This window comes from Caloenas nicobarica, chromosome 6, assembly GCF_036013445.1.
Source record: "Caloenas nicobarica isolate bCalNic1 chromosome 6, bCalNic1.hap1, whole genome shotgun sequence".
Lineage (NCBI taxonomy): Eukaryota > Metazoa > Chordata > Aves > Columbiformes > Columbidae > Caloenas > Caloenas nicobarica.
The window spans coordinates 25,129,760-25,149,625 of NC_088250.1; the positions used below are offsets into that span (position 1 = coordinate 25,129,760).

Sequence of the window (19,866 nt, forward strand, 5' to 3'; positions counted from 1 at the left end):
GCGTCTCTGAGAAACACCCTCTGCTACCCGTGCTCTGGCACAGCAGCGAGCTCAGCCCCGCCGAGGTGCTGCCAGCCCGTCCCAGCCCCCTGCCTGGCTCTGCCCCCGGGGGGAACCCTGCCACAGGGCTGCCAGGGGCACAGGGCAGCAGTACACCATTGGGTAGCGTCCCAATGGGTGTCCCCAGCACTGCACAGCCCCACAGTGACCCTGACGAGCCTCAGCCCTTGGGATAGAGTCCGTGCTGCCCAGATCCAATATAGCCCATGATAAGGCCAGGCTGTTTTCCCCAAGCACCTCAGACACCTCCCTGGGATGTGGGTGTTCTCCCTCATGCCCCTCACTTGCCACTGCCTGCGCCCTCTTTGGGACTGGCACAGTTGAACACACAGCCACCCTGAGAGGCACTGGGGTGCACTGCCATGTGCCCATGGGGTGCAAAGCCCACTTCTCTAGGTCAGAAGCAGGCAAGGGGCCTCTTAGGGTGTATGTGTGTATGTGTGCAGGGGCTTGCATGCCCAGCCCTGCCGCCAGTCATGCTGCTATTCCCGGTATTCACAACAGGTCGGGACAGGCACGGAGGGGGGAGAGCTGCCGTTCACCGGGACCCCCCGCAAACCCGCCAGAGGCCCCTGCAGAAACGCAGGGCCACCAGGATCTGGGGGCTGCGGCAGGGAGGGGGGCCTCGGGGCTGAGACCTGCGCCGGGGAGCCCCTGGGAAGGGGACCCTGGTGGGGCACAGCACCCCCGCAGCGCCGGACAGCGGCTGGTCTTTGAGGAAGGGAGGTGGCTCCATCTGCAGGACACAGCCCTGGCCGGGAGCCCCGATGCTGGGGGTCCCCGCCGCCCCCGCCTGCCGCCGGCCGCTTTGCATGCGGTGCACATCGGTGAGGGACAGCGGACAAGGACATCGGCTCCTCCAGCTCCCACCCACGCCGCTCCAGGGAAGGGGAGGTGGGCCAGGGGCAGCGATGTCGGGAGCCAGCACCCTCCCGCACCCCTGCAGTCCCCAGCACACCCCGCGCCCAGTGCTCCCGCCCGACGTCCCTGCATCCCCAAGGCACCCCCACACCGACTGCACCCCTCAAGTGCTCTCACCTGGTGCCTAGGCACCCCACCTCCAAAAGCGACCCCCACCCAGCACCCTCGTCCTGCCCAGGGCTCTTGCCCTCCACCCCTGCAGCCAGCACTCCGGGGCACCCCATGCCCAAGGCTCCCGGGAGGTTTCCCCGCACCGGCAGCCGTCGGGGCGACGGGCCGGGCCCCGGTGGCAGCGGGAGCCGGAGGCGGAGCCGGGCCGGGCTCCACCCCGGCCCCCGGCCCACATAGGTCGGCCGGGAGGGCCCCTCGCTCCCGGAGCTTGCGCCGTCCCGGGGGCGCACGGCGGACTCCGGTAGCCGGAGGAAAGCGCGGGGCGGGAGCTGCGGGGGGGGGTTCCCGGGAAGCAAGGGCTGTGCTGCCTGCCTGTGGGGGGCTGCAGGGGGATCTCGCCCCGTCCCAAGGCGGCGGGATGCTGCAGCGGCGCTGCGGACGGCTCCTGGCCCGGCTGGAGCGGGCGCTGCAGCTGCTGGAGCTCGGCGGCAGCGTGGAGGAAGGTGGGTGCGTGCAGCCTCTCGGCCTGGGATGCACCGAGATCTCCGGGTCTGCTGCTAGTGGGGCCTGGGGGAGCTGGAGTCCGGTGCCCCATGCCGGCTGGCCACCCGCTTGTGTTTCCCCCAGACTACATCCGGATCGCTCGGTGCTTCGAGGCGATGCGCCAGCGATGCTGCCGGCTGGAGCAGGACGGGCGGCGGGTCCGAGAGCAGCTGGCCCGGGTGGAGGCTGAGCGGGCGGCGCTGGAGGTGAAGCTCAAGCATGCCCGCAACCAGGTGGAGGTGGAGATGAAGAAGCGGCACCGGGCAGAGGCTGAGCTGGAGAAGCAGGTTGGGGGGCTGGCTGCAGGGGTACCCCGCGGGGCTGGTTGTGGGGACCCTAGCCTGCTCATTGCTGCCCTGTTTCACTTGCAGGAGCGAAAACTTCAGCTGGTCTTTGAGTCCCTGATGCAAGAGCCGTTGGGCAGTGGGATGCTGAGCAGGGAGCAGTGCTCTGTCCTCAGCGCCCTGACAGGACAGTGCCTCGGGGCGGCCCTGGCGCCGGGCAGGAGGTGAGCAGGGCTGGTGGTCCTTGCCCCAGCGCCTCGGGCAGCCCTGGGCTCAGCTGTTGCCGTCTCCCCCTCACCTCTGCTGGGTCCGAAGGGCTGGCTTGGCATAGAGGTGCTCAGGCTCCACAGAGGCATCAGCTGTGGGCTTCCAGGAGTGGTTGTACAAGTAGGTGCTGGCTGAAGTGGGGGTTGCCTCAGCCAGGCTGACTCCCAGCTTGCTCCACAGGTCATCTGCAGTGGATGAGTCATGCCAGTCTCTCCTGTCCCATTCAGACATCAGCTATGACCACACTGAGGATGATATGGTAAGAAGTGACCTGTTCTTAGTCCCAGGGTTCAGTTTCGCACTAGTAGTGAAGGAGTGGTTTTGCCCCATTCCTGCAGTAGGGTGGCCCCTTTGCATGGATGTGGTTGGGGTGGGCAGCCCCCGACTGCTGCCAGAGCATGGGTGCTGGGCATGCCCCTAGCCCCATGCAGCTCTTCCAGCCCCCAGCTTCACTGCTGTCTTCCAGGATGTTGATATGACTGTCATGCGGACCCTGAAGCGGAAATCCCAGGAGAGGCAGGTATGAGGGAAATGCTGGGATATGGCAGCCTATGGGGGCTCATGCTGAGGTGGGTTCTGCACCCTTGTGTGGGTGAGGATCGCCTGGGTCTGCTCTGCTCTCCTACACTTGCCCATGGGACCTTCTGCCTGCATAGGTCAGCAGCCCAGGCTGAGGTGCTGGCCCTGTACCACGCATGGTTAGGGCACCCAGGTGTTTCTCCATCCCTGCATGGGAGGCTGCAAAGAGCCTGGCAGGGGGTTTAATTTATTGATGCTGGGCTGGGAGCATCATCTCTCAGCAAACCTCCTGCAATCAATAGAAACTCCATTACCTTTCAGCATGGCCCAGCCAGGCTCCTCAATAATTCATCCCCACGTGCGGGCATCCCGCACCCCGCTCCTCTAGCACCTCTGCAGGTCCTCACACTGCCTGGTGTGGGGCAGGCAATGCTGGAGAACAGGGTGAGACAGGGCCTTTTGTGGCCCTGGGACCACTTGGCCTGGTGGCTCTGGGATGGGGGGCACAGTTGGGGACAGGAGGTCCCTGCCTACCCTTCACCCTATCTGCTCTGTCCCCAGCGTGTGTCCTTGGCCCCTCAGATTGGCCCTATGGTGGTGGCAAAGCGACACCGATCTTCTGTGGCATCCAGCAACACTGTGAGTAGGGACCCCAGCACACCCTGGGAAGGGATAGGGTGTGTGGGCTGCCCCAGTGCCAGAATGTAATGCTGCAGCCTCTAGGCCTGTGGGTGCTGTGGGGTCTGGGGGTGCTCAGCTGTCCCCTCTGGGTGCCTTTGCCCTGCAGCCTGTATCCCCTTGTGCCCATGGTAATAGCATCCCTGGCTGTGCAGGAACACAGAGATGGGGACCAGGTGGAGCAGAGCTCATGGGGAGACATCAGAGCACTGTGGGGCTGCAACCAGGCATTTTCTCACTGTCCCACATCTTGGCAGGCAAGCATCCCCCCTGTGCCACCTCCAGCCAAGGGCCTGGGCCCTGCCAGCAGCCTCCTGCCCGCTGCTCTGGTGCCACGACGCTCCCGCTCCCACCAGGGACACCGTGTCTCTACATGTGCAGGTCACAGGAAGGGCTGGGGCAAGGGCTCACGGGTGGAGTGGGACCAGCCTCAGGGTACTGCTGTCCCAGGAGAGGGAGATCTCCTGAGGGTACTTGTCTGCACCATGGGAGTACCAGGGTCCTCTGGACATGACAAGTGCCACTGTCTCAGGGCAGCTGGGATGCTGCAGGGGTGCCCTGGGAGGTGGGGAGCCTCCCCACATCCCAGCCAGGAGCTGGAGCAGTTTGCCTTTCAGGGCTCCCTCCACAACCTTTTCTCTCTGCAGAGCTGACCACAGTTTGGGGCACCAGTGAGGAGCCGGGCTGCCGTGCCCCGGGGCAGGACAGCCACACCGAGGGTGGCTCTGCAGAGCAGCCAGTGCCAGCACCCATCCCCTCACCACCACGAGGTCACCCACCGCGCCAGCACCAGTTCACCTCCAAAACTGTGTGTGCCCCAGCCTCTCTTTTGGCCACTGTGGAGAAGGGATCTGGGCAGAAGGAGTGGGTCTGGGGGGGGAAAGGCTCTCCTATGTTCCCCACTTGTCCCCAGCTCTACCTGAATGGGGAATGAATGGAGGTGACAGAGGCTGGTTTGCGGGGGGGTTGAAGGAGTGGTGCAAGAAGGGGGGCCCTGACTCTGCCTCCCCTTTCCAGGTGATCCGCCCCCAGCCATGCAGCATCTGCGGCTCCCGCATCCGCTTTGGGAAGGCTGCTGTCAGGTGCCGCCAGTGCCAGCTGCTGCTGCACCCCAAGTGCCGGGAGCAGTGCCCCCTTTCCTGTGTGCCCCGGCCTCACCACCATGCCTGGCCCCGCGAGGTGAGAGGTGGCACAGCAGTGCCTGGGGACTGCTCCATGTCCCCATGGGACTGCTGGGCTATCAGTCCTGGGATGCTGGGGTTCTGCCCACCCTGGGCGGTGGGCACCGAACAGGTCGATGTTGTCCTCCCCAGGGTGTGCTGGCTGATTTTGCCCCTGCTACGCCACCCTTGGTGCCCGCACTGGTGGTGCAGTGTGTGACTGAGGTGGAGATGCGAGGCTTGACAGAGGTAGGAGCCAGGGTGATGGTGGCGGCGATGCTGTGGTTCCTGCAGGGCTGAGCCCCCTCTGTGCACCCCAGACAGGGCTGTATCGGGTGCCGGGCACAGAGCAGCTGGTGCGGGAGTGGAAGCAGAGGCTGCTGCAGGCTGGAGGTGCACTGCCTGCTCTCAGCAGCGTGACCGACATCCATGTGGTATGTGGGGTGCTCAAGGACTTTCTGCGGGGGCTCAAGGAGCCGCTGGTCACCTTCGGCCTCCACCCTGCCTTCCTGCGGGCTGCAGGTGAGCAGGGGTCTGGAGCTGGGGGAGGGAAGGGGCTGCTCCTCTCCTAACACCCCTCTCTGGTGCTGCTGCAGATATCCCAGATGCTGCTGCCTGTGCCACAGCCCTCCGCCACATGGTGAGCAAACTGCCCCCGGCCAACAGGGACACCCTGGCTTTCCTCATGCTGCACCTGCTTAGGTGAGGGACTTATTCTGGCATGGGGTCCCATGGGTCTGTCCCCTCCTCCTGGCTCTCTGCCGCCCTCCCAGGCTCTGTGCCTCAGAGCAGGGAAGCTGGGCTGAGGACGAGGGGCCCCTTGGCTGGGTGGCACTCTCGCACTGTCCACCCCCTCTCACAGGGTGTCGCATAGCCCCGACTGCAAGATGGACATCCTCAACCTGTCCCGCGTGTTTGGTCCCACGCTGGTAGGGCATGCCTCGGCAAACCCCACACCACTTGTCATCATGGAGGACACACCACGGCAGTGCAAGGTGAGGGGGTCCCTGAGGTGTGTGCTATGCCCTCGGTGCTGCCCATATCCCCATCCTTCATCCCTGCCTGCCTAGGTGGTGGCTCAGCTCCTCTCGCTGCCGCCCGACTTCTGGAGAGGCTTCCTGGGGCCAGAGCAGGAGAACCTGGTGCCAGTGCCATCCTTGGGGGGTGAATGCGGTGAGACACAGGAGCGCCGGTCCCCTCCCTGCCCTTGCTCTGTGGCTGCTGAAGAGCCCTGGGTGCCCGTGACTGGGCTGGGGTGCAATAGCCATCCCCCTCCCTGTCCTGCAGAGTCATTCTTCCGCCCCGTCATCTCCCCAGAGCGCAAGCCAGGCCAGCTGAGCCCAGCCAGCACCTGCTGCCTCCCCAACACCCTGCAGAGCTGTGTGGGCACAGCTACCTCACCCCCGTGAGTGCTGCCAGGGGTGCGTGGGGGGGCCCAGGGGAGCTCACTGTGCACCCCTGACTCATCTCTCCCCACACAGGCAGGGGCTGGCCCCGAGGAAGGTGGGACGGTTCTTCCCTTCTCTAGTGTAGCCAGCAGCAGCGGCTCCCAGGGCGCAGGAGCTGGCACTGGAGGAGATGTGAAGCCTGCGGGACCAGGCAGCTGCCTGGGGCTGGTGGTGCTGAGCTCCACACACTGCTCTGCTTCCTGGGGTCTGGGGAGCAGGGCTGGCTCTACCCAGCTGTGGTGCTGGGGACACTGCCCTAGTGCTGTACTGAAGGTCTGGTTTGTATTAAATGTTTGCAGCAAAACAATCCTGGCTGTGGCTACTGTCTGTCCCTACCTGCTGCTGCCAGGTGCCAGGGTTTGGGGCTCACGGCCATGATGGAGCCTGGCGGGGCAGCAAGGGTGAGGAGTGCTCCCCAAAACCTGTGCTTTTTCTGGGCAGAGAGGGTGGGCAGAGCCCCCTCCTGCCCTAGCTGAAGCCCTCCTCTCCCTGCCTGGGAGGCCGCTCTTCTACCCAGATGATGGCCTCAAGTAATCAGAGCTGCTGCTGCTCAGGGCAGGACAACCTTAAAGCGTTTCCAGACTTCCTGGCACCTCAGCAGAGGCCCCTTTAACTCCTTCCTCCCTGTCAGCCCCGGCGCTGCAGAGCCCAAGCAGGGCCGGGATGCACAGCACTCTCCCTCCAAGAGGGGGAAGCTGGCAGGCTTGTCCTCAGATAACTCTGCACAAGGGACAGCCAGTACAAGGGGAGCTTAGGGAAAAGCGACCTTACACAACAGGGTGGAGAACTGCTCTAGAGCCACATCCAGCAGCCGAGAAACTTTTGTCCATACTAAAGGCCAGGCCAGATGTAGGACACCAGGGAAAACTCACGTACAATGTTGAAAGCAAGTACTTTGGTTCAGTTTCCATCAGTGCAGGGAGCGTTCACTAGTGGGCAAGGAAATTAGCACATCCAAGGCAGAGGCAAAACTGAAAGAGTTTAATATGCTCAAAGCTAGGGAACAGCTAATCCCCACCCAGGACCACACGAGAACTGGCACAGGAAGGCACAGAGCTGGGAGCAAGGATTTACTGCAAATCCATCGAGCTGGGGTGGTACTGAATGGATGGAGAATCCCTAATGCAGTGCTGAAGGCAGGAGGAGTGATGTGGCCCTCAGTGATGCGCAGGGCTTTAGCACAGAGCTCTGAAGCCAGGGAGGTAAGTGGATAAAGGGCAGTGTTTGTTACCACAGACACGCTGTGCCAGGATCAGCAGGGAACTGCCTTCAATAAAACAGGTATTTTTGAGGCACAGTGAAGTGGTAGATATCTGCCATCTGCCACCTGCATACGTGTCAGATGATCGCTCCAGGGCCTAGTGGATGTGGTTGGGGTGAAGGAAGCAGAGCCACGCTGGTGTAGAGGAGGCTGCTGGCCCACCAGGGTGGCAGGGGTCCTCTGCCATCGCCCTGAGCCCTGCCTAGACAGCCTGCACAGGTCTCAGCCTGACAGGAGCAGGGCTGGCAGCTCTCCTGGCTCACTCTGAGCCCTTGGCAGGGGAAGGGGTGCTCCCTCCAGGGCCAGCAGCCTGCCTGCACCATCCAGAGCTCATGCACCAGTGCCCTTAAGCCAGCCTGGCACTGCTCTGTTTTCCCAGCAGTAGGGAGGAACCCAGCTCATGCTGTTGCAATCACTGTTGAAACTGGGATCCTTACAACTGGCTCCTGCAGGGTGAGTTGCCTGTGCAGGAGAGGCAGATTCAAAGCCCCCCAGCCTCTGAAACGAGCCAAGACCTTCCAGGGAATTGCAGGCAGCAGCTGCTGCAGAGCAGGGAGAGCTTGGTGAGGCATAGCGAGACTGTGCTGGTAGTTTCTTTTGGTGGAGAAATACCCACAGCTCAGGACCTGAGACACTGCAGGTAGCAAGCGTTTCCTCACCAGCTTTAGCCCAGGGCTCCCTGCACAGCCACAGCCTGTTGCCAGGGCCACATGCTGTCCCCAAAGCCTTCACCCTTCTTCAGGGCTGGTCCCTGGGCTGCAAGAGAAGCAGCACGCAAGGCTGATGCTCACCAGCTTTAATGTCTGTCTGGAGCAGGAATCAGGCACTTGCAGGGATCATGGCCTGCACCTAACCTTCTGGGGGTGCTGGAAGCGTCCCAAGAGGTGAAGCCCCAGCACAGGCTCTTGTTGTAGGGCACAGCAGGGAGTAGGGGGCTGGCACTGCCCCCGCCAACCCAGTGAGCCACTGACTCACAGGATAATCTGGTTCTTGTAGCTGCGGCTCAGCTCCTTGTGAGGAAGGACGATGGAGTTGAGAATAACAACCTCAGCGGGGATGGTGACACTGCAGCCTGGGGGGAGAATGGGAGTGGGTCAGCAGGAGGGGAGAGACCCTGCCCCACTACGCAGGGCCAGGGCAGTGGGGTGCAAGTGGGACCTACCCAGGATTGTGATGGAGGGTGTGAGGCGCCCATCCCGGAAAAGGGTCTCGCTGTCAATCTTGGCATAGGGATCGTTGGGGTTGGGGTCACTGGGCGTTCCTTCAACCCTGGCCCAGCGCCCGATGGTGCTGTCCCAGCCCACGATGGTGTTGAGGACACAGGTGTGGTCCTGGGACAAAGGAGAAGGGGATGAAGAGCACTGCTGCCTCTCTGCAAGGGGTGGGGGATGGCACCCACATCCTGGGGGAAGCCCTACTTACGTGGAGTGAGGCACCATGCAGGACAATGGACTCGCGCACACGCACACCAGCTCCCACCGTCACCCCCTCCCCAATTGAGACATTGGGACCCAGCTGTGAGGACAGAGTGAGGTGATGAGGTTATAGACATTGGCACCCCCAAGCACTGCCCTGCTGCAGGGCACCCCAGGCCTGCACTCACCACCGCAGTGCTGTTGATGGAGGCTGTTGGGTGGATGTACACGTTCCCTGCAATACAAAGCAGCTGCATCAGGGGAGGCAGCTCGCAGGAGCCGCTCAGATCACCGGAGGTCCTGCCCACAGGTCTCACTGCCTCCCCAGGCAGCCCCAAGGTGGTGAAGGGGGGTACCTCGGATGACAGGGCCTCCAGACTTGTTCTGGGCCAGCCTCTCTGGGTGGCTTTTGCTGTACTGGTTCAGGTAAAGGCGGCTGGCATAGATAGCAGAGCTGGAGGAGGAAAAGCAAATGCTGGTTTTTACATCTCTGGCACTATCAGGGCTAAGAGGAGAATCTGAATTCAGCACCTTCCACCCACACCCAGGGCCCTGCCTGGGCACCCTCCTCTCCCATCTCTGGTATGGACCACTCAATGCCCCTGCTGCCCCAGCCCTTACCCAGCTGATTTGATCTGGCTCCAGAAGCCATCAGTTTTGTAGACATAGAGCTTGCCACTCCCAGCCAGGGCCGTGAAAACGTCCTGCTCTAGACGGATCACTTCTGCACGCTGCCAGCCATTGGAGCTCTCCTCTCTGCAAGTGAGAGGCCTGTTAGACACCCACCCCACTCACAGCCTCAGGCAGGCACCCCAGCAGCTACTCTCCCCAAATCTGGGGCCTCTGGTGATTCTGGGCTCCCTCCTAGCCATGCACTTCTCCCCAGAGGTGGGGGACAGCCCCAGCTGTCAGGCTAGGCCTGCCCAGCCCCACTGAGCTCCAGAGCAACAGAGGGATGGGGCTCTGCCAACTGAAACAAGCTCTTAGCCAGAAGGTGATGGTATATGAGTAATGGATCCTGCCCCTGCTTCAGAGCCCTGCACAGCTGGGTTTTTGCTTGGGTGGTGGCAGAGGTGACAGGGTCAGAGCATTCCCATGTGAAAGGCTCACTCAGCCCCTTGTCGGGAGTTCAATGAAGATGGGGTGGCAGGAGAGGAAGGGAGAGGGGGAGTCTCAAGCTGGCCAGGAGAGGAGCAGAGGAAAGAGCGGCCTTGCAGAGCAGGGAGAAAAGCATGTGTTATGGCTGGGGACAATCCAGCCCGGAGAGCAGCCAGTGCAGACACAGAGGGAAACTTACCCAAGGTAAGGACAGCTGGTGCAGGACCAGGAAACAAGTGAGTGATGGCAGAGGAGGAGAGAAGATAGAGAAAGAATGGAGGATGAGCGTGCCGCTGCAGCCCCAGGAAGCAGTGGGGTGGGAGGGAGACGGGGCGGTGAGAGGCACTCACAGCACTAGCTCCTGCTGGTTCCTCTGGAAGACCTTGCCGATGTGCTGGAAGATGGCGGGTGTGAACAGGTAGATGCCACAGTTAATGATCTCACTGACAAATGTGCTGGGCTTCTCCACATAGTGTTGGACCTGGAGATGAGGGAAAAAATGTGAATCCTGGGGTGCAGCTCCCAGGTTGTGTCACACTGGGAACACACGCCTATGGGGGCAGCACAGCACCCACTGACCAGGCCGTGCCCAGCTCGCCCAGGCCCTCCAGTACCTCCTGTGTGTCCGCATTTGCCACAATACAACCGTAATTCAGCGCCTGCGTCCTGTTGGCCTGCAGAGCAAGGACACGTTAGCAACGGTGGAAGAGCAGGCGTGTGGTGCAGAGCAGACGAGACCCAAAGCTCGCACCCAGGGGCCCCTCTGCCACAGGAGCTGCTGGCTTCTAGACAAGCCCACAGCAGAGCACCACTGCTCCTCCACTCCCCAGCGCTGCCACTCACTGTGGTACCCAGAATGACAAAGCTGTGTGCGTCCCGGTGCCCCTGCCAGAACTCCAGCATCTCCTGCAAGGGGAACTCCGAGCACACATCTGCGTTGAGGACAAAGAAGGCCTCAGCACCACCCGACAGGATCTGGTCTCGGAAGTGATAGATGCCACCACCCGTGCCCAGCGCAGCGTACTCCTGGAGATACCTGTGAGCCAAGCAGGGAGAAGTGAGTGTCTGGTGGCACCGATGGGCAGCAGGGAAAGGCTGTCAGGGGCTGGAGAGACATAATCCTGTTATGCAGCGATGGCGCTCATGTGGACATTGGCACAGGGAAAGGAGACAATGGTGGTTTGAGCTGTGCTGAGGAGTCACCTTTGCAGCTGCCAGAGCAGGGCCCAGGGCAAGGGAAACTGGGCAGAACTAACGTGGAAGGCCAGCTGCGCCCACCCATGGTGGGACAGGGCCCACCTGCCCAACGCCTGGGTGCCGGCTGGGGGCTGCCAGCCCGGGGGGAGGCGGGTGAGGGGCTGCTCTGGGCTGTGCCGCCACGGGAACCCCGGGGGTGTGAAGGCTCCCCACCTGATGGGGATCTTGAACTCCTGCTGCGCCGACAGCAGGAAGCGGCTGAGGGCCTCGTGGGGCTGATAGAAGCCCATCAGCAGGATCTCCTTCATGCCGGGCACCTGGGGAGAGACAAGGGAGGGGGCAGACGGGGAGGGCAGCGCCCGCCCTGGCCCCCCGCCCCCAGCCCAGGCCCCCCGTACCTTGGCGCAGGCCTCGATGTGGTGCTGCACCATGGGCACCCCGGCCACGGGGAAGAGCGGCTTGGGCACCTCGAAGGACAGCGGCCGGAACCGGGTGCCTGCGGAGCAGAACGGGGGTCGGCGGGGCCCGGTGCCGGGGGCCACCCCTCGAGCCCGGCGCACTCACCCTTCTGCGGGCCCCCGATGAGGATCACCGCCTTCAGCGCCATCGCGGCCCCGCTCCGCTCCGGCGGCCGCCGCCGCTTCCGCACACGTGTCTGCGACACGTCAGCGCGCAGGGGCCGCGCCCCCTCATTGCGTCACCGCGCCGATGCTGCCGGGGCGCCCGCCCACCGCCAGGGGGCGCCGCAGCGGCGGGAGGGAGGGGGGTGCGCGTGCGCGCGTGCAAGGGGGCGTCGGTGCGCGTGCGCGGAGTGCTGTGCGCGTGCTCGGGAGCGGTTGTGCTCGTGGAGGGCGTGCAAAGGAGCCGCGCGGGAGCGTGACTGCCCGCGTGTGCGTGTGTGCGTGTGTGTGCAAGGGAGCGGCCCTGCGTGCGGGCGCGCACACGGGAGCGGCAGCGCGAGCGTGCAGGGGGGCCGCCGTGTGTGTGCGTGTGCCCCGGTGAGTGCGAGCACGAGTGTGGGACGCGTGCAGGCGTGTGCGTACCTTTGCACACGCAGGCGTTGCACGCTTGTGCGGACAAGTGTGCCTGCAGCAGTGCGTGAGGGGCGCGGGGGACGCGCGGGTGTGGGTGCAGCGGAGGGGCGGGCCGGGCTGTAACCGGAGCAGCCCCGGGCAGCGGGTATTTACAGCCGGGCAGCAGGTCCCTGCCGCGGGCACCGCTCACCTGCACCCGCCATGTCCCCCGCGGGAGCCCGGCTCTGAGTGCCCCCCTAGCCCTGCTGCCACCGGGCCCTCCAGCACCCGGTGTTTTGGCTCCGTGATGCCAGTGACCTGTGAGCCAGAGCCCGCTGTCCCATCCCAGCGCTTCACAGCTTTCCCGGCTCCTTCTCCAAGTTTCCGACACCCTTCCCAGCCCACCCCCACCTGGAAGTCTTCCTGGCTTCGGGTCCCTGGATTCTGGGACGGGACCTTCCAGCGGCTCCCAGCCCTCAGTGGCAAGCAGGGGCTTCTCTGCCCACCCCCCTGTCACCTCCCAGCAAGACACGGAGATGGGATGGGCTGCTCAGGGTCTTTATTGCTGCTCTGGCATGTTGCTTGCTCCAAACCACTGGGATGTTGTCAACTCTGGAGCCTGACAGAGAAATGGGGATGGGGACAGGGCAGAAGCCTTCTCCCCAAAGTCAATAAATAAAGCCCTATTGCTACAGCAGCATCTGGAAGGCGGGTGCCCAACCACTGCCCCCATCCCCCTGTCCAGTGCACCCTGGCCATGCTGGAGCATCCTCCCGCTCACTGGGGAGGGGGCATGGGGCTTGGCTAGGCACCTGTGGAGCTGTGCTGTGGCACTGGGGGTTCAGGTGGGAGGTAGGGGAGGGTTTGTGGGGGGCCTGTGGACAGGTGGGCAGGCCCCTCTCTGCTGGAACCACTGGAGCAGCCTCAGTCCTCGGGCGCTGGCGTGCAAACCGGGGGGAGTGCAGGCTGCGGCGTAAGGCACACGGCTGACAGGACCCACATGGCCGGGGCTGGCCAACGTGCTGGTGGCTCTCCCGCTCCTGCCTGGGGCTCCCCTTGTCCCCCCATCCCCATCCCGTCCTTCTCCCAACCCTCTGCCACATTCTCCGTTCCTCCTAGCAAGGCTTCCCGCCGGCTGCCCGCTGCCAGACCCCACTGCTGGGCCGGCTGGGGCAGCACCTCCCCTTTCCATCGGCACTGCCAAAATGATGCCAGCCACCAGCAGCCCCGGCGGCGGCACGTGAGGTCCATGTGCTCATCCTGGAACGTCCTGGTTCCTCCTCGGCCACTCTGTCCTGCAGCCCCTGGAATGTTCCTCTGGCTCCTCGGCCCCTCACGGCCGTGGCTGAGGCACTGGCTACTGCGGCCCTGGCGGCTGGCCGCCCTGGTAGGAGCGGAGTAAGACCTTGTGCTTGGTGACGGCCTCGCCGCGGCGCCGCTGGTGCTCCACCAGGAACTCCTTGAGGCGGTTGGTGGTGAAGGTCAGCGTCTGGCGGCGCAGCTTCATCAGGTAGGCGTCCTGGAGCCAGGTGTTGGCAAAGCAGTCCTTCACTGTGGGGCGGCTCCTGGGGCAGGGGTGGCTCTGCGTCAGGGGCTGTGAGGTGCCCACCACTGCTGCACCCCAAAACCCATCCACCACCCCTGCCCTGCACGACCCAGGGTGTCCCACCCTCCAGGAGCAGGGATAGACCCCAGGGTTCCACTCATGAAATCTGGAGGGGCCCCGTGGGGCAGGGCGCTGCCCTCGTGGCCCAGTCGCAGCACAGTCCAGGGCCATGTATCTTCCCTGGCTGGCCCCGGCACTCACCAGGGGTGGACAGCGAGGACCTTTCGGATGAAGAGGGCAGCACTCTGCGAGACATTGGGGTACAGCCTGAAGGCATCAAAGCGCCCTGCCAAGATGCGGTTCTCCGTCTCGATGGGGTCGAGTTCAAAGAATGGCGACCGTCCACTGAGCCTGTGAGGGTGGAGAGGGTAGTACGGGCTGGGGGACCGCTCTGGGAGGGCACCCAGCACCCCTACCCACCCACCTCTGGTTTGAGATAGCCACAGCTGCCCAGGGTGTCTCAATCCCCATGTCCACCTGGGAAGGGTCTGCAGGGCTACAGCATCTCCCAGCCCACCACCTCCCTAGTGTCCCCCATGGCACCAAACCCTGGGTGCGGCTGAGTACACCTCAGGGTGCTCGTCCCTCCAGCCCCTTCTCTTACATGATGTAGATGAGGACGCCGACACCCCAGACATCTGCTGCGGAGCCCACCGGGTCCCCCTTCACCACCTCTGGTGCTGCGGGCAGGGAAGCAGGTTTGTCATACACACTTGGGGAGCAGCACCCACAGCACTCCCAGCGCCTCCAGAACTCGCAGTATCCCCAGCACGTAGAGCAGCCACAGCACCCAGAGCACCCCACCATTGCACCCTCCAGCATCCCTCCCTGACACTGCAATACCCTGACAGAGCCCAGCACCTCCAAGGATAACCCAACTGCCCCACAGCATCCAACCACTCTCACCGAGCCCAGCAACCCTAGAGAAACATTCAGCGGACACCCCCAGCACCCCAAAGACCCCCCAGCTTCCCCAAGGACACCTCAACAATTCCCCATTACCAAACCCCCACAGTGCTCAGGCACACGTGCATACCTCAGGCACAAGCATGCCCCAGATCTGTCCCCATCTCTGTGCCCATCCCCATGCCACAGCACCCCTGATGCCCCACTTACACATGTACTCCAGAGTGCCAACGCGCCGCCCCAGCTGCCGCAGCACAAGGGGGTTGTAGGTCTGGGCACTGCCAAAATCGATGATCTTGAGGGCATTCATGCCCGAGACGACGATGTTGTCTGGCTTGATGTCAAGGTGCACGATGCGGCGGCTGTGCAGGTACTCGAGGCCCTGCAGGAGCTGCAGCACGTAGCTCACCACGTCATCCTCCGAGTAGCGAAACCTGGGGGCAAGTGGCATCAGTAGGTGGCCCTGTGCCAGCAGCTGTCCCCAGCAGCCCCACACCCACTCGTACCTGTCCACAATGCTGTAGAGGATCTCCTTGCCGGCACAGTTCTCGCAGATGAGCACCAGGTAGCGGGGGGTGATGTACGCCTCGTGCAGGGCCATGATGCGCTCGTGGTGCAGCGCCTTGAGGATCTCATACTCCTGCAGGACACTCTGCTTGCGCTCTGCCTCATAGGGCACGATCTTGGCCATAAAGTGCTTCCCTGTGGCATTCTCCTTGCACAGCCGGATCACCCCAAAACGGCCCCTGTGGCACAAGGCAGCACTCAGTATCCCGGGCGTGGGGTGCAGGGGGTGGGACATCCCCGGAGGAACACCCCATCCCGCTGCTACTCACCTCGCCTTCTCATCCAGGAAGGTGTATGGCTTCTGGGGGACGCCCTGCCGCAGCGCCGTGCTGTCTTTAGCTCCTGGGACCCTCTCAGCTGGAGACTCCTTGGAGGACGGGGTGGTGGGGGAGGGCTCCTGTGTGGTGGGTGATGCAGGGGGCATGGAGACGAAGGAGGTGACCATGTAGGGGGGCATCTTCCGTGTGGGCGCAGCATTGGGCGTGGGAGATGACGTGGGGGCTGAGCTGGGGGTGGTTGACACTGGGGAAGTGGGGGAGAACTTGGAAGGAGACGGAGCCTGGGGAGGGGGAGACGTGTCCGTGGCGGGCGTGGGGGAGCCCCGTGTGGGGGTGTCCGTGTGGGGTGAAGCAACAGTCCGAGGTGGAGTGAACATCAGCTCGGGGGGCACACAGACAGTGATGTTGGGTGGGAGCTCAGGGTCCAGCCGTGGCCCCTCCTCGTGGGGCGCAGGGGGCTGGAGGACCCCTGGCGGGGCACCCGCCTGCACCACCCCATCTGCCTTCTGTACTTCTCCCTCGTGCTTGTGGGGTGGTGTGGTGGGGGGAACCCCTGTGGCTGGTGGCTCCGGCTGCCCCACAGGTGTCTGGGTCGACCGGCTGGAAGCCACCTTCTCAGGGACAGGGGCTGGGACAGCGACGTCCTTGGCTGGGGCAGCTTGGGCATCTGCAGGGAGGAAAGGGAGGTATGACCCAGGAATGTAAGCCAGGAGCAGAGTGCAAGTAGTGCCCCATTCCACAAAGCCCTGGGGGGAAGATCCCCTGGGACTCGAGGACCCCCAGAGCATTGAGAGGCTGCGGCCCCATGGCTGCCCCACACCCCATGGGACAGGGCTCACTCACCTGCTGCCTTGAGGTGCACCTTCCCCGAGGGGGTGCTGTAGGGCCCCTGCCCAGCCTTGTTGACACAGGCCACCCGAAACCTGGCAGCACTCCCAGGAGGCAGCTCCGTCACGTTGAAGTAGCAGTCAGCAATGCCAGTAGTGACAATCTTCCACTCGTGCTCCCCTGCCGGTACACGGGCAAGGTGAGGTGGGGGCAGACTGGGGGCAACCTCCTGTCCATGACCCCTACCCAGGACCCTGCCAAGCCCCAGGGGATAGCAAGGACATTGGGCACTTTTGTCCTGCTTGGTGCCCCCCAGTGAGCTATCTTTCCAGCTGCATCTCCTGGGGAAGGAGAGGTGGCCCCACATACCGTCCAGCCTGCGCTCCAGCGTGTAGGTGCAGGGGGCTTTGCTCTCTGCAGGCTTCCACAGCACCAGCACCGTGTTCTTGTACTTTTGGGGGATCTCCGGTGTGCCTGGCCGCCCTGGGAGCCCTGTGAGGGGACAGACAGGGTGGGCTGGGTGCCTGGCCAGGGGGAGGGCAGAGCTGCTGCAGGGCAAAACCAAACTGTCCCTCCTCAAAAGTCCCCGTCTCTTTTGCAGATGCAGAGAGGGGAGGTTAAGTGACATGCTCTGACCAGTCCCCAGCCCCAGGCTGCGTGCCTGGCATATGGTCTCCTCTGTCGCCCAGGGTTCCCCCCTTGCATCCTTACGTGCCACCGCCAGCGTGCAGGAGCTGATGGCCGTGCCCAGGACATTGGTGGCTGCACACTCATACAGCCCCGCGTCCTTCCTGGAGACCTTGGCGATGGTGAGCATCTGCCGGCCATCCTTGCAGGAGACGATGTTCAGTGCGTTGTCCGGCTGCAGGGACCTCTTGTCTGCAAAGGGGAGCAGAGGAGAGGGATGCCGTGGCAGTGCGGGGAGCAGAAGAGAAGGATGCTCCAGTGCTCCCCCAGCACATGCCTGCCAAGGCAGCGCAGGCAGCCCCCCACCTTTCATCCAGATGATCCTGGGGGTCGGGCTGCCGGCGGGCAGGCAGCAGAGGGTCAGCGCCTCACCCTCCAGCAGCACCTGGTCTTTCAGCTTGATGTGGAAGACGGGCGGGAAATCTGGAAAGCAGCGGGGTGTCAGGTTGCAACAGCAATGGGCACCCACCATCGCGTCCTGGGGCACGCTTACCCGACTCGCTGGGCGCATGTGGCCGGCCGGTGGCGGGTCCCTCCTCCCGCAGCAGGCTGGAGGGGATGCTGGGCTGTGAGGCCACCTTCTCCTTCTTGCTCCGGGAGAGCCCCCAGCGCTCCCAGCGGGACCGCTTCTGGCTCTCAGCGCCACCTGCGGGCACCGGGGGCGGCTGAGAGTGGGGCCAACCCGGGGCCGCTGTGCCCGCTGTGCCCAGGGGGGCTGGGCCACGGCGTGCCACCGGGACCCCCCCTCGCCCCTCACCTTTGGTCGAGGCGGAGGAGCGGGTGCTGTCCTCTGAGCGCAGGGACTCGGAGGAGGGCGCGGGTGCCGGCGGGGGCCCCGGCCTTAGGCTGTCCCCCTCGGAGATGGAGCGGCGGAGCTCCCTGGGCCCCTCGCCCTCCGGCCGCTCCTCCGACAGGCTGCGCAGCCGTGCCGAGACCCGCTCCATCGTGGCGCTGATCTTCCTCCGCACGGCCACCGCCGGCGACTCGCTCTCCCCACCGCCCCCTGGCTCCGACTTGAGGCTCTCTGAGTCCCTGCGCTCCTTGGAGCTGCCCAAGGCCAAGCTCCAGGAGAAGCGGCGTCCGCCAGATGGGGTCTCGCTACCTCCGTCCTCCCCACTGCTCTTCTTCCTCTCGGCAGGCGGGGTCCGCTTGAGGAGCACAGACATCCTCCGGAGGAAGCCCCTGTCCTTCTCCACCTCATGCAGGTCCTGCACTGACTTGGACTTGGCCACCAGCCCCACAGGCCGGTCCCTGCGCAGCTCCAGGGGCACACCGGCCGGTGTGGGACGGTAGATGCTCTCATCGGGGGTCGGGGGACCAGCCAGGTGACGGTCCTCGGAGCGGGAGCGGGTGAGGAGCTTCAGCCCCCGGCTGAGCGATGACTCCCGGCCCCGCTTGAACTTGGCCTCGAAGACCTCCTCCGAGTCTATGTCCTGGATGAGCAGGGAGCTGGAGGAGCCATCAGGCTTTGCCTCCTTCCTTGGTGCCTGTGCTGGTGCTGGTGCTAGTGCTGGTGGCTCAGTCGGGGTGGCCGGCGATGGCTGGGGGGCTTCCTCAGTGGCTGGCTCCCCACCTTGCGTGGCTCCCAAGGCTTGCATGATCTTGGCGTAGGAAGAAGTGTTGGGGTCTTGGGTGCTGGGGGCCAGGGGCTGCAGAGGGGCAGGTGTTCCTGTCCTGGCAGCCCCCTCTCCACTGGCTCCAGCAGCCTTGGTGGGAGTCCTTTCCTTCTGCCCCCCGGCCATGGGCTTCTTCCCCATGGTGGTGGCAGCTGTGCTGGCCCTGGGCTGGCCACGCTCCTCAGGGAGGTGCCTTGTCCCCAGGGCAGCCTTGGTGGCAGGAGCTTGAGGGATGGCGATATCCAGTGCAGGGGGTGTCAGCGGGCCGGGGGTGTCTGGCGAGGCTGGTGGCCGGGCGTCAGAGAGGGCTGAGAGCGATGGGGACTCCTTGAGCCGCTGGGCCTCCAGGCAGGCCACTGGGATCTCCAGGGGTGCACCGGAGCGGCGGTGCCGGACGACAGGCTCGGCATCCCCATGACTGAAGGAGCTGCTCTTCTGCAGCCGGTGCTCGGCGGGGAGGAGGCGTGGTGAGGTGGCCTCACTGGACGCTGCCCGCACCAGCCGCGGCACTGCTGGTGGCTCCAGTCGGGTCGGCCGTGGGACCTTCTTGTCAGGACTGACCCCCAGAGTCTCCAGGAGGGGACCCCGGAGGCCACTGACCTTGCCATCCCCGGAGCTGCCACGCAGCAGCCGCTGGCGCATCAGCTCCAGGCGCTGGGCATGATCATCCTCCCCCCAGACCCCCTTCCGCCACGGCAGCTCCATGGAGGCCGCCTTGGCCAGGGTCCGGTGGGGGTCCCGGCCCGCCTCGGCCCCCTCCTCGGTCCCTGGGGGCTGGTGGGGCGGCAGGGCACTGTCAGCAGAGCTGCCCCTCTTCAGCTCTCCCCGCCGGGCACTCCCTGGGGACTCCAGGCTGGAGCCCTTCCTCATGGCTTTGCGAGGGTACTCGGGACGCTTCTGGGCTTCAGGGGCTTCTTCATCAGAGGAGCCAGGTGCTTCCCCCTCCGTGCATGGCCGCCATGGCCCGGCGCCCCTTGGTCGCTTCCCCAGGGCCACCCCGGGCTTCCCCATGCCCTGGCTCTGCCACTCCATGGCAGAGGCATCCCCTGGTGCAAACCCCTCCAGCTGCAGCCCCTCAGATGGCCCAACAGCCTCGTCATCTGTGGGGATCTCATTGAGCGACATGCGGGAGCCGGAGAACTCCACCTGGTGCGGCATGGGGATAAAGGGCAGCTCGTCCAGGTCATCTGAGTCCGAGGAGGATGACAGCGCCGGTGACTCCTTGAGGTGCCTGGGCACGGCAATGGAGAGGTGGTTGGATGTGTCCTCCAGCAGCTCCGGGATCGGCCGCAGCACCATGTTGCACTTGTAGCTGATCTGCGAGCGCTGCAGCCAGCAGAGAGCTGGGTCAGACCCGGGTGGGTGGCATGGCATCATCCTGCCCAGCACACATCACCCCGTCC

General features: G+C 64.3%; 3 protein-coding genes across 6 annotated transcripts in view; 1 reads left to right on the forward strand and 2 right to left on the reverse strand.

Moving 5' to 3' along the window:
* The first annotated feature begins 1,510 nt into the window (after positions 1-1,510).
* On the forward strand, positions 1,511-6,076 carry LOC135990383 (rac GTPase-activating protein 1-like). The gene is made up of 16 exons (XM_065638028.1): positions 1,511-1,595; positions 1,720-1,922; positions 2,007-2,143; positions 2,367-2,445; positions 2,653-2,706; positions 3,267-3,344; positions 3,641-3,764; positions 4,031-4,191; positions 4,401-4,562; positions 4,697-4,792; positions 4,864-5,065; positions 5,140-5,245; positions 5,406-5,538; positions 5,614-5,716; positions 5,831-5,948; positions 6,025-6,076. Exons 1-16 carry the CDS (start codon positions 1,511-1,513, stop codon positions 6,074-6,076), a joined length of 1,893 nt encoding a protein of 630 aa, XP_065494100.1.
* Positions 6,077-6,976: 900 nt separating this feature from the next.
* On the reverse strand, positions 6,977-11,604 carry GMPPA (GDP-mannose pyrophosphorylase A). 2 transcript variants are annotated; one of them, XM_065637733.1, is made up of 13 exons: positions 11,527-11,604; positions 11,361-11,458; positions 11,176-11,279; positions 10,609-10,801; positions 10,380-10,439; positions 10,116-10,246; positions 9,965-9,979; positions 9,289-9,423; positions 9,024-9,121; positions 8,856-8,902; positions 8,675-8,767; positions 8,415-8,583; positions 6,977-8,324 (listed from the first exon to the last, which is right to left on the reverse strand). In XM_065637733.1, the coding sequence occupies exons 1-13, from the start codon at positions 11,567-11,569 to the stop codon at positions 8,224-8,226; spliced, it is 1,287 nt and encodes a 428-aa protein (XP_065493805.1). In that variant the 5' UTR covers positions 11,570-11,604; the 3' UTR covers positions 6,977-8,223. The 2 variants fall into 2 exon arrangements, with proteins under 2 accessions (XP_065493805.1, XP_065493806.1); XM_065637734.1 differs by lacking the exon at positions 9,965-9,979.
* Positions 11,605-12,517: 913 nt separating this feature from the next.
* The window catches only part of SPEG (striated muscle enriched protein kinase), a 38,624-nt gene continuing 31,275 nt past the window's right edge, over positions 12,518-19,866 (reverse strand). For all 3 annotated transcript variants that reach the window (XM_065637420.1, XM_065637419.1, XM_065637418.1), the window contains exons 30-41: positions 17,605-19,789; positions 17,341-17,493; positions 17,154-17,270; positions 16,872-17,039; positions 16,530-16,652; positions 16,176-16,340; positions 15,324-15,999; positions 14,994-15,233; positions 14,698-14,921; positions 14,186-14,261; positions 13,783-13,932; positions 12,518-13,540 (exon numbers count right to left, since the gene is read on the reverse strand). In XM_065637420.1, the coding sequence (XP_065493492.1) occupies positions 13,333-13,540; positions 13,783-13,932; positions 14,186-14,261; positions 14,698-14,921; positions 14,994-15,233; positions 15,324-15,999; positions 16,176-16,340; positions 16,530-16,652; positions 16,872-17,039; positions 17,154-17,270; positions 17,341-17,493; positions 17,605-19,789 (4,485 nt within the window). In that variant the 3' untranslated portion in view covers positions 12,518-13,332. The remainder of the gene's footprint in view (positions 13,541-13,782; positions 13,933-14,185; positions 14,262-14,697; positions 14,922-14,993; positions 15,234-15,323; positions 16,000-16,175; positions 16,341-16,529; positions 16,653-16,871; positions 17,040-17,153; positions 17,271-17,340; positions 17,494-17,604; positions 19,790-19,866) is intronic.

Coding starts and splice junctions, on each gene's coding strand:
- LOC135990383 (XM_065638028.1), top strand. CDS start 1,511: ATGCTGCAGCGGCGCTGCGGACGGCTCCTGGCCCGGCTGGAGCGGGCG. Junction 5,246..5,405: donor CTCATGCTGCACCTGCTTAG/GTGAGGGACTTA, acceptor CCCCTCTCACAG/GGTGTCGCATAGCCCCGACT. Junction 5,949..6,024: donor GGCACAGCTACCTCACCCCC/GTGAGTGCTGCC, acceptor CTCCCCACACAG/GCAGGGGCTGGCCCCGAGGA.
- GMPPA (XM_065637733.1), bottom strand. CDS start 11,569: ATGGCGCTGAAGGCGGTGATCCTCATCGGGGGCCCGCAGAAGG. Junction 10,440..10,608: donor TTGTCATTCTGGGTACCACA/GTGAGTGGCAGC, acceptor CTTGCTCTGCAG/GCCAACAGGACGCAGGCGCT. Junction 8,903..9,023: donor TGGAGGCCCTGTCATCCGAG/GTACCCCCCTTC, acceptor TTTGTATTGCAG/GGAACGTGTACATCCACCCA.